A 17,491-nucleotide genomic window follows, 5' to 3' on the forward strand; every position below is an offset into this window, starting at 1 on the left:
ATCTCCTCCCACATCAACTCTATGCTTGGCCATGTGACTTGCTTGGCCAGTGGGACATCAGTAAATGAGATATAGCAGAAGCTCAATGAGTGCGTATATACTGGGGCATGTCCTGTTGGAACCTCTCTTGAAAGTTGATGGCTATGCTATAAAGAAGCTCAGGTAAGATACTGAATCATGAAAACCCCCTGGAAAGAGCCCTGGAGAATGAGAGTTCATATTGGCCATTCCAGTGGTAGATGAGTTTCCATTCACTGGTCACAGAATCCATATAATACTTCACTATCCACTAAATAATTATTAGGGACCTACTATATGCAAGACATTGTTCCCATACAAAACATTCAGTTCAGTTCAGTCACCCAGTCGTGTCCAACTCTTTGCGACCCCATGGACTGCAACACGCCAGGCTTCCCTATCCATCACCAACTCCCGGAGCCTACTCAAAACTCCTGTCCATTGCATTAGTGAAGCTACCCAACCATCTCATCCTCTGTCATCCCCTTCTCCTCCTGCCCCCCATCCCTCCCAGCATCAGAGTCTTTTCCAATGAGTCAACTCTTCGCATGAGGTGGCCAAAGTACTGGAGTTTCAGCTTTAGCATCATTCCTTCCAAAGAAATCCCAGGGCTGATCTCCTTCAGAATGGACTGGTTGGATCTCCTTGCAGTCCAAGGGACTCTCAAGAGTCTTCTCCAACAACACAGTTCAAAAGCATCAACTCTTCGGCGCTTGGCCTTCTTCACAGTCCAACTCTCACATCCATACATGACCACAGGAAAAACCATAGCCTTGACTAGACAGACCTTTGTTGGCAAAGTAATGTCTCTGCTTTTGAATATGCTATCTAGGTTGGTCATAACTTTCCTTCCAAGGAGGCTAGGAGGACCAACCCCACATCCAAGGAGCCGTGGCTGCTCAGGTGCAGGAGGGCCTAGAGGAGCTATCCCACATTGAAGGTCAGGAAGGGCGGCGGTGAGGAGATATCCCTCGTCCAAGGTAAGGAGCAATGGCTGTGCTCTGCTGGAGCAGCCGTGAAGAGATACCCCACGCCCAAGGTAAGAGAAACCCAAGTAAGACGGTAGGTATTGCAAGAGGGCATCAGAGGGCAAACACACTGAAACCATACTCACAGAAAACTAGTCAATCTAATCACACTAGGACCACAGCCTTGTCTAACTCAGTGAAACTAAGTCATGCCTGTGGGGCAACCCAAGACGGGCGGGTCATGGTGGAGAGATTTGACAAAATGTGGTCCACTGGAGAAGGGAATGGCAAACCACTTCAGTATTCTTGCCTTGAGAACCCCATGAACAGTATGAAAAAAAAAACACGAAACATTAGGAGTAAATTAAACAAAGTCCACCTCTTGTTAAACAAATGACCAAATCCATTAAGCTCACAATTTTCATCCAACCCTTTCCTTAAATGCCTTTAAAATGGATTATTTGTGTCATCTCCTTTATCAGGTATCTCAGGCAGTATTTTAGTCTCATCCAGCTCTGAACATTATGCTGTCTAATCTGTTTCCATCTCCAAAGGGCCTCCCACCACACTGCTGTAGTCACAGATTTATGATCTGTGCTGTCCTATTAATGCATTTTCTGGCCCTGTGGCTCAGATGATCAGGGGCATCGTGCATCGCTGGCATTTACTATGTTTGCTTTAAGCTCTCTGGGCTTTCTCACATATTTTTATTTTGCAACACAATTTTACAAGTTGAAAAATTGCAGCTCACATTCCAAAGCTATTAGTATGACAAATATTCCTGTACAATGACCAGTGCACTCTAATAAGGCAAAAGGCCAGTTCCCCCACCTCCACCCTAAGGACCAGCTCCACCCCAGCCCAGACCCAGTCTCAGAGATTCAAGTGCAAGTCTCTTGGTGGTTATTGTGGAGAGTTGGAGAGAAAGCAGGGGGGATGGGTTTTGGAAGTAGAAAGCCAGATCTCCCATAGTTTTGTCCAGAATTCCCTATAATACTCCATCTAAATGGCAATTAGGAAGCCAGAGCCAGTAACCAAAATGTGGTTTGAGTTGATTTGGGGCAGATCCAGGAATCCAGTATAAGCCAAGAATTTTGCTCACAGTCATGTTTCTCTTTTGGGAAATAATCCCTTTAATGGGTCAAGGTCATTGTATTTTTCAAATTGTTTTCATTTGTGGAGTGAATTAACAACTCTCAGATACAGGTGGATGAGATTATCTACCTGTTTAGCCCGAGAGGAAACTGAGGTGCCATGAGGTTGCTTGGCCTCATAATGCCATTAATTGGCAGAGCCTATCCTTCAGTTCAGATCTTTTCTTCTCTGAGCTTCTACCTCTCTTTTTCTCCAGTGAAGATGAGCAAAGTGACTCCTTTAATTGTGCAGTGTCCCTGGACCATCTGCTGCCCCAGCTCTCAAGGGAATACTACTGCGGAGAGAGTTGTAGAACCTGGATGAAGGGACAAAGCAAGAAATTGAATCCTAATATAGTTAAGCAGCCACGTTACCTGTGAATCCTGTCAGAAGCCTGAGAATCAAATGGTACACCTAGAAGAAAGAAGGCCCATTGACATAAAGGTCATAAAATGTGGACAAGGGGAACAGTGACAGGAGAGGAGTGATGGGACCAAGACCAGTAAATGATGAGGCCATGGCTGGGAGAATTCGGGAACTGCTTAGAACCCTGAGAGAGGAAGGGCAGGCATTTGAACCAGGATCCAATAATTCTATCATTTGGCTCCAGGAGAAACAAAAGGATTTTTTGCTATACTTGTTTATTGTTCTCTATTTATTGTACTGCTCCACCCTGAGAAACTTGGCTTACACAAGTTTGATCAGGACACAATTTCCAATTGTAAGGAGGTCACAGGGTAGTGGGGAGATAACATGAACACAACTATTTATCAAAGTGTGCAATAAATGTTGTAATTGTGTGTGTGTGTGTGTGTGCACGCATCTATCTACCTACCTATGCAAGAAGCTTGGGAGAACCTCAGTTTTTAAGTTATTTGGCTAAAAAGCTTAGTTCTGCTAAAGCTGCTAAATTCCCTCTGTTATACCAAATTTTTCAGTAAAGTCTGTGCCGTCAACAAGTTATTTGTGGGAGTATTTGGGTAAAAAAAGCAAAGGAAAAAGGCTTGTGCTTCCTTCCTGGGTAGCTGTGGGACAGAGAAGAATCATATGGCTATGAGAATTGAAATATGAATAAGACCGAGAGTTGAGTAAATGCGGAAGCGTGGAGCTGGAGGTGGCTGGAAGAAACATACACCCCCAGAGATGTCAGGGACATCAGTGGGCTCTCCTCCTTCAAGTCAAGTTCAACTAGAGGTCAAGTCAAGGTAATCTGAATCTCAAAGGAAAGGCTGAAGTTCAGCTGATTTTTGAGTCACATTTATTCAACCTCGTTTAAAATCTTAAACCTTCTGAGAGCTAGTCCTTTGGTTTCCCAAAACTGGAATCTAGTTTTAGTGTGTTCATGTCTCTCCCACATCTCCCACTACTGAATTCCTTTCTCTCTTTAAAATATTTTTTCTTTAGCATAAAATTTACAGCAGTAAATTTACAGCATATTAATTAACACACAAAATTCTCTGGCTTGAATAAATGTGTTTATTTTCTTTAAATACACTTAAATATAAAACAACAGACAGTAGTTTGGTAAACTCAAAACTACAAGCTGGACAGTAATCAGATAATCAGTGCTGATCATATACATCAAGATCTGCATAAGAAAGAATCTAAATAGTTCACAAGAGAGTTGCAATTAGCAAAGGACTCAAAGACTATGCAAATTGCCTCATCTGCTCTGAGTAATTAATCACATGGTACCTGTCACTCCATGATGATCAAAACTTTTTCACTCACGAAAAAAAGGGGGAGGGTAAGGGAGATTTCTTCCTCTCCATTCCCTGGTGTGCAGAGCATCTTCTGTTAGAAGACATTTGGCAGTGAGCCAGGGAATCCTCAGCTGTTGTTTAATGGAAGGTCGGTCGGGATTCACCATGGTACTATGTAAAACAGATTTTTTTTCCCTAACACCTGGAATAGTGACAGCAACTTGGCAAAGCAGCATGCTGTTTAAATGACATGGATGGGGAACTGGGGATCAAGGCTAACTCAAGGATTTTCTCGATCCTGGAGCCCATGGGTGGCCCTTTTCTCCTTTGGAAAGCGGCAATGCTTTGGACATGCCGGTTTTCCATTTGCACAGGTTCTGGGGCGAAAGGGGCATCTGTCCTCACAGCTGTTACAAAAGAAGATAAACATGAGAATTCAGAATCAAGGACTAAATTCTAAGGAAAAACTCTGTTCTGCTTTGATTACATTTTCAGAGTAAATTTTCCAGATTCATATTTAGGATGTCAATATAAAATCCTGGCTGGTTATCCCACATGGTTATTAAAGCACAACTGCTAACTTGTAAGCATTCTATTCATCAGTAAATTTCTTGTTATATAAATCCAATGGCATCCCCTTCCTCAAAGGAAAAAATAAACATATGTCAATCTATATTAAGAGAGAGACTGAGCTAAAGAGTCAGCTGATCTGAAATAATTGTGTATATATCTTCAACTTTAGTTTTTGCTGAAGATCCATAAGCCAGCTACAGCAGACAGAATTTTCTTGATTTCACAATTAATCATCACTCTATATACTTACTCAGTTGCCAAATCTTTGTTTTATTATCAAAAAGGGGGCTTGGCAATGAAGAATAAAACTGGCTTAATAAGGAATCGCACCAAATCTAACTGGTTTACTTTAAATGTCAATGGGTCAAATATAGGCAAAAGTGAAAAGCCACTCACCTGCAGGTGTCTGGGTGAAATATCTTGTGCTTCTGGCAGCAGCTCTCCAGACTCTCTCTGCACTCAATGCAGCTGCAGTTTTCTGGGTGCTGGATGAGGTCTCTGGGACATGGCGTTTTACAGACACACTCACAACGATCTTCATCAAACTTCATGTGCTGACCACAGAGAGCCAGTTCTTGCAGGTGAGTGTGATCTAAACCAAAACAGAAAAGTGGTCAAATAGCTGTAGCATGGAGAATGGGATCCCCAAAGTTGGTTGTATTAATTACATCATTGTAAAGTAGCTTGGATTCACCCAGTCTCTGTTTTTGTAGATTTTTGTCCTTAATATTTTCACAGAATGAAGGAGATTGACCTCTGATTTCACAATACTAACACAGAATTCACATGTTCTCTTTAGTTTTTTATAAAAATGTTGTAAGCTGAATATCTTGGTAAGATTTTTTTTAAGATGTTTTAAGATTAAGATTTTTTAAGATGTCACAACTCAGAGAAGGCAATGGCACCCCACTCCAGTACTCCTGCCTGGAAAATCCCATGGATGGAGGAGCCTGGTGGGGTCGCTGAGGGTCGGACACGACTGAGCGACTTCACTTTCACTTTTCACTTTCATGCACTGGAGAAGGAAATGGCAACCCACTCCAGTGTTCTTGCCTAGAGAATCCCAGGGACGGGGGAGCCTGGTGGGCTGCCGTCTATGGGGTCACACAGAGTTGGACACGACTGAAGCGACTTAGCAGCAGCAAGATGTCACAACTAGGTTGTGACTAGTTGAAAAAAGCAACTTTGCAAAACCAAGTATCAGTCATAAAATACAGGATGTCTAAGGACTGTGAGTCTACTCCTTCTCAGTTTTAGGTGAAGAATAAAAGGAGAGAACAGAAATACTAGGACACTGTAGAAATACACAGACCTTCCAGGCTATGGGTAGGTGTATTTCCTCACTGAAGGTCATAACTCTAGTATAAAAAAATATAACATGACAATGTACTTTGATTCCACAGACATCTGTTGGAAGATACAGTTGGCTCAGAGAGGAGGTGCTGAGAAGTTTTTGACACACTTAGCTAACAGATATTTCTAGAAAATGTACAAAACAGTTGGATAATTAGTATTCCACCTCCAATTCTGATCAAGTTGAAATTCATTGGAAGAGACAGAACCTTTAGAAGAATCTGAAAATGTCACATTAGTATTCTTAAAAGGCTTGGAGGAAAGTTGTTTAGTTTCTTCCCCAAACATGCTTCTCTCCCACTTTGCCATTGTTGTTCAGTTGCTAAGTCGTCTGACTCTTTGCAACTCCATGAACTGCAGCATGCCAGGCTGTTGTGTCCTTTACTATCTCCCGGAGTTCGTTCATACTCATGTCCATTGAGTCAGTGATGCCATCCAACCACCTCATCCTCTGTCACCCCCTTCTCATCCTTCCCTCAGTCTTTCCCAGCATCTGGCTCTTTTCCAGTGAGTTCGCATCAGGTGGCCATAGGATTGGAGCTTCAGCACAGTCCTTTCAGTGAATATTCAGGGTTGATTTCCTTCTGGATTGACTAATTTGATCTTGCAGTCCAAGGGACTCTCAAGAGTCTTTTCTAGCACCACAATTCGAAGGCATCAATTCTTTGGCACTCAGCCTTCTTTATGGTCCAACTCTTACATCTGTATATGACTCCTGGAAAAACCATAGCTTTGACTGTATGGACGTTTGTCAGCATAGTGATGTCTTTGCTTTTGCTTTTTAATAGGCTGTCTAGGTTTTTCATAGCTTTCCTTTCAAGGAGCAAGCATCATTTATTTTCATCTGGCCATTAATGATATTTCAAAATCTTGTGTTGTCCAACCTCATAGGCTTAACTGCTCTGTGGTTGATGATCTTTGAGGGCTCATGTGGAATGGGTGTTGAAAGGCCAGATCTGGGGATACGCCATTCTGAATTGTATGAAGAGGAAAAAGGTAAGCTTTGTAAAGCATATCCCAGTAAAGCATGTGTCACTTTGGAACAAGATAAGACTAGATAGAAGCTCTGAAAAGATTTGCATGGATCACTAGGTGACAGTAGAGACTCTCTTAGAACACTTCCGGCCAGCCCAACTCCGTTCTTGGATAGGTGATTTAGGGAAACAGTCTACCAGGTATTTGCTGAGCTTCAGCAATGTAGTTGGCCATGGCCAACCTCAGTCCTTACAGACAAGTTAAAACTAACAGAGAAACGATATAGGAGAACTGAGTGAAGCAGTAACTAGCTAAGGGCGATACCCAGAAGTACTGGCTTTCAATTTCAATCTTAGGGAAGTTGATGATGGGATACCAATGTGTTAGGTCCTCAGCCTTGTTCCATTTATCATTTTGATCAATAAACTGATAGAATTTTTCCAAGTAAATTCTTGAATTTGTGGGTGTCTGGCGGAGAAGGCAATGGCACCCTACTCCAGTACTCTTGCCTGGAAAATCCCATGGACGGAGAAGCCTGGTGGGCTGCAGTCCATGGGACCGAGAAGAGTCGGAAGTGACTGAGCAACTTCACTTTCACTTTTCACTCTCATGCATTGGAGAAGGAGATAGCAACCCACTCCAGTGTTCTTGCCTGGAGAATCCCAGGGACAGTGGAGCCTGGTGGGCTGCCGTCTATGGGGTCACACAGAGTCGGACATGACTGAAGCGACTTAGCAGCAGCAGCAGAAGGAGTTAAAATCCAGAATCAGGACTCCCCCCCCCCCCCCGCCTTTTTTTTTCTTTTTTTGGTACTGTTAGTTTTCTGTTTTTGTTTTGGGAAACGGTTTAGTGCAATGGCCTAAATCTAACAAGATGAAATTGGACTTCAGTTCACTAACTCACATGTCCTCATTCAGGGAAGAGAAGTCATTGGAGAAAGGCAGTTGGCTTAATAGCCACATGTATGTGGGGGAAAAGTATTTAGTGAACAGTAAGCTCAGTACGCGTCATGAGTTTGATGAGGCCACTTGAGAAGTGACTGTGAACTTGGCCCATGTCAACTGCACTGTGGAAGATGAAAATTAGAAATGATTGTGATCTAGGCTACCTCCTGCCTCTCACTTCCATCATTGCCACAACTTCCCAAAAGGTTCCCTTCATCCTTGCTTGCCCCAAGCCAATCTCTTCTCTTGTACACTGTCACTGGGTTGATTTTGTTGAACTCCTAACTGGTGCTGTCACTGTCCACTTGAACTAGTTGCGTGGTTTTGTTTTGTGTTTAATACCACATCCAAGCTCTGGGACACGGTTCACAAGGTCTCCCATGAAGCCCCCTGGCTTCCTCTCTCATATCTACCCAGCCCCCTGTCTCTATGTCCTCACCATGCTGAACGTTTTCCAGCACCCTGATGTGCTGGGTTCTCTCCCTTGCAGCTCTGAGCACTCATTTTTCCCCCGCTCAGAGCATGCCTCTCTTTTTTCATTGCTTTCCCTACTCATAATACATGTATACCAGCTAGGTCCCTCTGCAGGAATTACCTTCAGCAGAAAGAAGCTGGCTCCCCCAAGGTTATATCCCCTCTAGAGGAAGCCCATATCCAGTGACCAATCCATAGGACCCAGCCCCTCTGTCTCAATTTGAGACATCCCCCAACAGGCTTGGCTAACACCTCTCAGCAACTGCCATACAGTTCAACTTCTCCCCCTGCCAAGTCCTGCCCCTGCCCCTTCACCTTTGAATGCATTCCTGCAAGTAAACTCCTGAATGCCAATCTCTCTCCCAGGAGCTGTGTTCCAGGGAAACCTTAACTAGAACCACCTTAAGTGCTATGTATACAGTTTTCCACAATAGCTTTCTTTTTGGGACCTATTTTTATTGGAATGTAGATGATCTACAATATTGTGTTAGTTTTAGAAGTACAGCAAAGTGAATTGGTTACACATATATCCACTCTTTTTTAGATTCTTTTCCATTATAAGTCATTCCAGAGTATTGCATAGAGTTCCCTGTGCTATACGGTAGGTCCTTGTTGTGTATCTCTTTTATATATAGTAGTGTTTATCTGGTGGAGAAGGCAATGGCACCCCACTCCAGTACTCTTGCCTGGAAAATCCCATGGACAGAGGAGCCTGGTCGGCTACAGTCCATGGGGTCACTAAGAGTCGGGCACAACTGAGTGACTTCACTTTCACTTTTCACTTTTATGCACTGGAGAAGGAAATGGCAACCCACTCCAGTGTTCTTGCCTGGAGAATCCCAGGGACAGCAGAGCCTGGTGGGCTGCCGTCTATGGGGTCGCACAGAGTTGGACACGACTGAAGTGACTTAGCAGCAGCAGCAGCAGCAGTGTTTATCTGGGACTTCCTTGGGGGCTCAGATGGTAAAGAATCTGCCTGCAATGCGAGAGACCTAGGTTTGATCCCTGCGTCGGGAAGATCCCCTGGAGAAGGGAATGGCAGCCCACTTCAGTATTCTTGCCTGGAAAATCTCATGGATGGAGGAGCCTGGTGGGCTACAGTCCATTGGGTCGTGAAGAGTTGGACACAACTGAGCAACTAACATTCACTTTTCACTTTCAGTGAGTATCTGTTAAACCCAATCTGAAGCCTGGCGTACTGCAGTCCATGGGGTCGCAAAGAGTTGGACACGACTGAGCGACTGAACTGAACTGAACTGAACCTTTCCCCCTTGGTAGCCATAAGTTTGTCTTCTATACTTGTGACTCTATTTCTGTTTTGTAAATAAATTCATTGGTACCACTTTTTAGATTCCAAACAATAACTTTCTAACTTTAAAAATGGGTCACATGGAGAAAGAACTAGTCGGTATGACATGGTTCTAGAGGGTAAACCTAAACTAACGAGTTGATACTCTAGAGCTGGGATGTCCAATATGATAGCTCCAGGCCAGACAGAGCATGCAATGGCAAGTTTGAATTGAGATGTGTTGTAAGTGTAAAATACACACTCGATTTCAAGGACTTAGCACAAGAATGAAGATATATATCATTGATGGATTTTATATTGCTTACACACTGAAATGAGTGTTTTAAAAAAATATTTTAGATTAAGTAAAACACATTAGAAATAACTTTAATCTGCTTATTTTGACCTTTTTTAGTGAGAGTACTATAAAATATAAGTTATATATATAACTCTCACTGTAACTCCATTGGACAGCACTGTCCTAGAGAGAAAGAGAGAAAGATATTCAGGTTCCATATAGTTTACTAGCAACAAGACTGTGCCTAGTGTAACCGGAATGCCTCAGTGAGTTTGGCAAGTTTCCTCATGACTGATGTATATTGTAGCAGAGGACAGATGAAGACTTGGTGGGAAGGATGTACATGACATTCAAAATCAACATGGGCATTATGGAGTTACCCGATAACCCAGCTATTCCACTCCTGGACACATATCTGGAAATGGTGAAAACTATAATTTGAAAAGATACATGCACCCCAACGTTAGCACTGTTTACAATAGCCAAGAAATGGAAGCAATCTAAATGTCCACCAATAGGTGAATGGATAAAAGATGGTGTACATATGCATAATGGAATACTGCTACTGCTGCTGCTAAGTCGCTTCAGCCGTGTCCGACTCTGTGCGACCCCATAGACGGCAGCCCACCAGGCTCCCCCTCCTCTCTGGCAACCACCAATTATTTCTATCTATGAGACTGTTTCTGCTTTGTTGAAACGTGCACTTTAACTTTTTTCCTTTGAAATGTTCATTTTTCATAAGCTCTTTCCCATACTCTACTTATGCTCACCAAAGTATGAGAATCAATGGTACAGGCTAGGTGTGAAAATAAATGGCATGTTTCAGCAATGATGAATGCTCTAGTCTCACTGAACTTAAGACATATGAAACTAAAATGAAACTAAAATGAAACTAAATGAAACTAAATGAAACTTAAATGAAACTAAAAATGTTGATTATATTCAGAGGCTTGAAGGACTTTAAATGCAATTCTAAGGAATCTGGAATTTTTCTGGCTATGGAAAGCTAATAGAAGTGTTTTAAACAGAATCAGTTCAGTTCAGTTCAGTCGCTCAGTCGTGTCCGACTCTTTGCGACCCCATGAATCGCAGCACACCAGGCCTCCCTGTCCATCACCAACTCCTGGAGTTCACCCAGACTCATGTCCATCAAGTCAGTGGTGCCATGTAGCCATCTCATCCTCTGTCGTCCCCTTCTCCTCCTGCTCCCAATCCCTCCCAGCATCAGAGTCTTTTCCAATGAGTCAACTCTTTGCATGAGGTGGCCAAAGTACTGGAGTTTCAGCTTTAGCATCATTCCTTCCAAAGGAATACTACTCAGCCATAAAAAGCAATGAAATAATACCATTTGCAGCAACATGGATAGACCTAGAGATTATCATACTCAGTGAAGTGAGTGGGACAAAGACAAATATATGATATCACTTATATGTGGAATCTTAAAAAAATGATACAAATGAACTCATTTACAAAACAGAAATAGACTCACAGATACAGAAGACAGTTACCAAAGGGAAAGGGAGGAGAGGATAAATTAGGAGTTTGGGATTAACAAGGGCTTCCCTGGTGGCTCAGATGGTAAAACGTCTGTCTGCAATGTGGGAGACTCAGGTTCGATTGCTGGATTGGGAAGATCCCCGGGGGAAGGCAATGGCAACCCACTCCAGTACTCTTGCTTGGAAAATTCCATGGATGGAGGAGCCTGGTAGGCTACAGTCCCTGGGGTCTCAAAGAGTCAGACACAACTGAGCAAATTCACTTTCACATTCATCATCTTTGGGATTAACATTTACACACTACTATACATAAAACACTAGGACTTACTGTATAACACAGGGAAGTATATTCAATATCTTGTAACAACAGAAAAGAATTTGAAAAAGAATATATATGGATGTGTGTGTATGTATATGTGTATATATATGACTGAAGCACTTTGCTGTATACCTGAAGCATTGTAAATCAACTATACTTCAATTTTCAAAAAGATATGCATGGTCATTTAAACTACATGAACTTTAAGGTTCCATCAAACCCTGGGCTGAGCTTTCATGAACACATTTGGAAACTGAGAGACAGAAGCATAAGGTGAGCTTGTTATTTACAGTTTCTGGGACAGATTTCCTTACAGTTTACTCCTTATTAATCTTGCTTGTAGATCACAGTTGGAAAAACAAGCAAGGTTCAAAACATATGAGTCCTTGTGATCTTTACAGTGGAATCATGTCAAGTTACCTTGGAAATCAATAAAAAGTGCATTTGTTTTCAAGCAGATGTTTATGATCAAAAATCAGAGTGTTAAGAGTTATGTGGAATGATGAGAGCCAAGCTCATCTGCTTCCCAACTCCCCTGAGTCCAAGAGCTGTGTCTTGCTTTGACTTTACCCTTGTGTCAGAAGAAGTCTTCTCTTATTCACCATTTTCTCAAGTTACTGGCATGTTTTCACAAGACACAGATAAAAGAAACCAAGTCCAAAATTACCTTAGGTGCCTGTGAGGTTTTTATACAAAAAGCTTAGTAAAATGTGGTTGACTCGTGTTTAGTTCTGAAGCGGCTTTCATTAAAGGTTATCAGATCAGATCAGATCAGATCAGTTGCTCAGTTGTGTCTGACTCTTTGTGACCCCATGAATCGCAGCACGCCAGGCCTCCCTGTCCATCACCAACTCCCAGAGTTCACCCAGACTCATGTCCAACGAGTCAGTGATGCCATCCAGCCATCTCATCCTCTGTCGTCCCCTTCTCCTCTTGCCCCCAATCCCTCCCAGCATCAGAGTCTTTTCCAATGAGTCAACTCTTCGCATGAGGTGGCCAAAGTACTGGAGTTTCAGCTTTAGCATCATTCCGTCCAAAGAAATCCCAGGGCTGATCTCCTTCAGAATGGACTGGTTGGATCTCCTTGCAGTCCAAGGGACTCTCAAGAGTCTTCTCCAACACCACAATTCAAAAGCATCAATTCTTCAGCGGTCAGCCTTCTTCACAGTCCAACTCTCACATCCATACATGACCACAGGAAAAACCATAGCCTTGACTAGACGAACCTTTGTTGGCAAAGTAATATCTCTGCTTTTCAATATGCTATCTAGGTTGGTCACAACTTTCCTTCCAAGGAGTAAGCGTCTTTTAATTTCATGGCTGCAGTCACCATCTGCAGTGATTTTGGGGCCCAGAAAAATAAAGTCTGACACTGTTTCCACTGTTTCCCCATCTATTTCCCATGAAGTGATGGGACCGGATGCCATGATCTTCGTTTTCTGAATGTTGAGCTTTAAGCCAACTTTTTCACTCTCCACTTTCACTTTCATCAAGAGGCTTTTGAGTTCCTCTTCACTTTCTGCCATAAGGGTGGTGTCATCTGCATATTTGAGGTTATTGATATTTCTCCCGGCAATCTTGATTCCAGCTTGTGTTTCTTCCAGTCCAGTGTTTCTCATGATGTACTCTGCATATAAGTTAAATAAACAGGGTGACAATATACAGCCTTGATGAACTCCTTTTCCTATTTGGAACCAGTCTGTTGTTCCATGTCCAGTTCTAACTGTTGCTTCCTGCCCTGCATACAAATTTCTCAAGAGGCAGATCAGGTGGTCTGGTATTCCCATCTCTTTCAGAATTTTCCACAGTTTATTGTGATCCACACAGTCAAAGGCTTTGGCATAGTCAATAAAGCAGAAATAGATGCTTTTCTGGAACTCTCTTGCTTTTTCCATGATCCAGCGGATGTTGGCAATTTGATCTCTGGTTCCTCTGCCTTTTCTAAAACCAGCTTGAACATCAGGAAGTTCACGGTTCACATATTGCTGAAGCCTGGCTTGGAGAATTTTGAGCATGACTTTACTAGCGTGTGAGATGAGTGCAATTGTGCGGTAGTGAGCATTCTTTGGCATGGCCTTTCTTTGGGATTGGAATGAAAACTGACATTTTCCAGTCCTGTAGCCACTGCTGAGTTTTCCAAATGTGCTGGCATATTGAGTGCAGCACTTTCACAGCATCATCTTTCAGGATTTGGAATAGCTCAACTGGAATTCCATCACCTCCACTAGTTTGTTCGTAGTGATGCTTTCTAAGGCCCACTTGACTTCACATTCCAGGATGTCTGGCTCTAGGTGAGTGATCACACCATCGTGATTATCTGGGTCGTGAAGATCTTTTTTGTACAGTTCTTCTGTGTATTCTTGCCATCTCTTCTTAATCTCTTCTGCTTCTGTTAGGTCCATACTATTTCTGTCCTTTATCGAGCCCATCTTTGCATGAAATGTTCCTTTGGTATCTCTGATTTTCCTTAAGAGATCCCTAGTCTTTCCCATTCTGTTGTTTTCCTCTATTTCTTTGCATTGATTGCTGAAGAAGGCTTTCTTATCTCTTCTTGCTATTCTTTGGAACTGTGCATTCAGATGCTTCTGTCTTTCCTTTTCTCCTTTGCTTTTCGCTTCTCTTCTTTTCACAGCTATTTGTAAGGCCTCCCCAGACAGCCATTTTGCTTTTTTGCATTTCTTTTCCATGGGGATGGTCTTGATCCCTGTCTGCTGTACAATGTCACGAACCTCATTCCATAGTTCATCAGGCACTCTATCTATCAGATCTAGGCCCTTAAATCTCTCACTTCCACTGTATAATCATAAGGGATTTGATTTAGGTCATACCTGAATGGTCTAGTGGTTTTCCCTACTTTCTTCAATTTAAGTCTGAATTTGGCAATAAGGAGTTCATGGTCTGAGCCACAGTCAGCTCCTGGTCTTGTTTTTGCTGACTGTATAGAGCTTCTCCATCTTTGGCTGGAAAGAATATAATCAATCTGATTTCGGTGTTGACCATCTGGTGATGTCCATGTATAGAGTCTTCTCTTGTGTTGTTGGAAGAGTGTGTTTGTTATGACCAGTGCATCTTCTTGGCAAAACTCTATTAGTCTTTGCCCTGCTTCATTCCGTATTCCAAGGCCAAATTTGCCTGTTACTCCACGTGTTTCTTGACTTCCTACTTTTGCATTCCAGTCCCCTATAATGAAAAGGACATCTTTTTGGGGTGTTAGTTCTAAAAGGTCTTGGAGGTCTTCATAGAACCGTTCAACTTCAGCTTCTTCAGCGTTACTGCTTGGGGCATAGACTTGGATTACTGTGATATTGAATGGTTTGCCTTGGAAACGAACAGAGATCATTCTGTCGTTTTTGAGATTGTATCCAAGTACTGCATTTCGGACTCTTTTTTTGAAATCCATTGCTTTGAGATGCTCTAATCATTTGGGGCTTTAAGATTAAAGAGCTGAATGATGCACTGGTGGACTTACTATATAATTATACGAAAAGGCTCTGGAATCTCACTGCTTCTATCACTCTTAGCTGTGTGACCTTGAGAAAAATTACTAGACATCCTGGTTGTGTCCATTTTGTAATTGTAAAAAGAAAAGAGGAAAAGAGGTGTTCCGTTATAGGATTGTAAAGGAAAAGAGGTATACATTATAGGAAAAGAGGTATACGTTATAGGATTGTTGGGAGGAGTAAATTAGTTGATATATATAAAAAGCTTACACAATTGCTTTAAATTGTGTCAATAAATACTAGTTGCTATTGTTATTGTTTCACCACTGCAATCATTACCTTCCATTCCTGCAAGTGGATTCTCCTCCTGTAAAACACATTTACATTTGTTGCTATCCCAGAGCATGTCAACAGGACAGAGCTTCTTGGAATGGGAGCAGCTAGGAAAAGAAGACAATAAATCATATTTTAAAGCTTTCAAAGGTAATCATACCTTTGGAACATTTTTTTTAATGTTGCATACATTTCTGAGTAGAGAACAGTGAAGATTTTCAGGAGCTTAATTCATATTTATGAAGATGATGTTATTAGATAGTAATTCTGTAATTACAAATATTCTCTGTGGAAACCTTTGGAAATGAAACTGTAATTTTGGAAAGTTATAATCTTTTTAAGAGGATTGGTGTTAAAATCTATGCAAATTAGCTGTCAACAAAGCTTATTTACCAAAAGTAAACAGTGTTCTAACACCGCTCCTAAGCATTATTGTCTGTAAAATGGAGATAAGAACGCTGGCCAGGACAGCAGGAAAATTTTGTAAATGTTCCTTTTCCATGAGCTTTCTCTTCTACTTGAGAAAGGTTAGAGGGGTCTGCTTGGCTTAAGGCTGACTCCTTCACTAGCCACTCACACAGTGCATTTCCTCCTTTACTTCTGCAAGATCAAAGTCTCCAACTTAATTACTTCATATTTTTATTCAATGATTGTAATTTGCCCTTTGATTCTCTGTATTAAATTCTTTTTTCCCAAATCAATGACTCTGACCTTTGATTTCAGAACACTTTAGGGTGTCATAATCTGTCTCAGAAAGAATCACAAAATCCTCACAAGAAAATGTCTAGTCAAATTAAGTTTAAGTCATTTTCATTTAAAATACAATTTCCCACTTTGTAAACTTAAGAGGAGGGCTTTAAAAAAATGCCCAAATCAGAAGCAGATAGCTTTGCCACTCTCCGATGATGCCAGGAGCCGTTTTTCCCTCCTAACTTTGGGACTTAAATATATAAATAGCCTGAAATGAGTTTTATCTAATGCTTGTTCTGGAATGAGGGGACAGATGCCAAATTTGAGGCTGGAGTTGAGTTTTACAACTGCATCAAACTATGCATATTAACAAAGGTGCCCACAAGTTGGCATGCTGAGTTCACAGCCACTGAGCTTTTTGACATCCTGCAATATACAAGTAACACCTAGTAAAAAATATACTTGCCAAACACTTATTACCCACAGATATGTGTTGGAACCTAAAAGAGAAAGAGCTTGAAGCAAGGGAGACGACTCTGTAATTAATGACGGATTCTCCACACACAGCTTCAGCAAGGCAAGAGCAAGCATAGTGTAAGAAAGGCTTAACAAGTGTAACAAGTCTAAGGCTTACCGATCTTCTTCTGGGATCTGGATGGATCTTCTAATAATTGAGAATGGATGGCGGGGAGCCGTTGGGAAGCACTTACAACCTGTATGGTTGGCAACTTTAACAGGCACTAATTCAGGTACTGATGTCAAAGGCACTGATATCTCAAAGAGCTAGAGTAGAGAAAGAGAACTATAATACATATATTTGTTTGTTTGTTTTACAAAAAAATAATCATGTCTACAGTCTGCATTTTTGCCTTTGTCCCTTACGGTTGTGACTTCAGCAAAGTTGTCCATTAAGATAAAGCTAATAAGGATGAGGGCTGGTGTGATAGAAAGAATGCTGGCCTGCAAATCAGAAGACCAGGGCCTTACATCACTTTATCAAGTATTTAAGTTTGGTCTTAACTTCTTGGTGTCCCTAGTACCCTTGTAAAATAGTTAGCTTGTAAAATGTTCCCTGCTCCTGCTTTAAGTCTGAGTATAAATTGTAAGGATTAAATGAAATTACAGCCATGAAGTTTCTTTGCAACCATGGTGAAGAGATAACTGTTTAAAACGATTTACTTATCCCTTCCCACACCATCTCCACTGAAGGAATACAGTTTCCTGTTCCTTGACTTTGGACATAGCCACGTGACTTGCTTTGGCACAAGCATAGACTTGAACTGTGTGTGCTTTCCAGGGCTCACTGTCTCATGCGTTTGCTCTAGCCATGAGAAGAGCACAATCTGGCAGTCTTGCTGGTCTAAGGGATGAAAGACACAGGGGCCAGACCTGGACTCAGCCTGCAGCTTGGCGTCAAGCCCAACTGAGCCCAAACTCTAAACTAACTGAATCTCAGATACAGGAATGAGAATGTCATTATTGTTT

The 17,491-nt window shown here is 41.8% G+C and overlaps 1 protein-coding gene across 3 annotated transcripts in view; it reads right to left on the minus strand.

Annotated features, from left to right (window-relative positions):
* Positions 1-1,674: 1,674 nt before the first annotated feature.
* Positions 1,675-17,491, minus strand: part of VEGFD (vascular endothelial growth factor D) — a 46,623-nt gene continuing 30,806 nt past the window's right edge. Inside the window, exons 4-7 of one of the 3 annotated variants that reach the window (XM_027534769.1) lie at positions 16,641-16,789; positions 15,323-15,423; positions 4,793-4,988; positions 1,675-2,436 (exon numbers count right to left, since the gene is read on the minus strand). In XM_027534769.1, coding sequence (XP_027390570.1) covers positions 2,361-2,436; positions 4,793-4,988; positions 15,323-15,423; positions 16,641-16,789 — 522 coding nt within the window. In that variant the 3' untranslated portion in view covers positions 1,675-2,360. Of the gene's footprint in view, positions 2,437-3,582; positions 4,231-4,792; positions 4,989-15,322; positions 15,424-16,640; positions 16,790-17,491 lie in introns of those variants that run through there. The other 2 variants (XM_027534768.1, XM_027534770.1) reach the window with 2 other exon arrangements.

This window comes from Bos indicus x Bos taurus, chromosome X (assembly GCF_003369695.1).
Source record: "Bos indicus x Bos taurus breed Angus x Brahman F1 hybrid chromosome X, Bos_hybrid_MaternalHap_v2.0, whole genome shotgun sequence".
Classification (NCBI taxonomy): domain Eukaryota; kingdom Metazoa; phylum Chordata; class Mammalia; order Artiodactyla; family Bovidae; genus Bos; species Bos indicus x Bos taurus.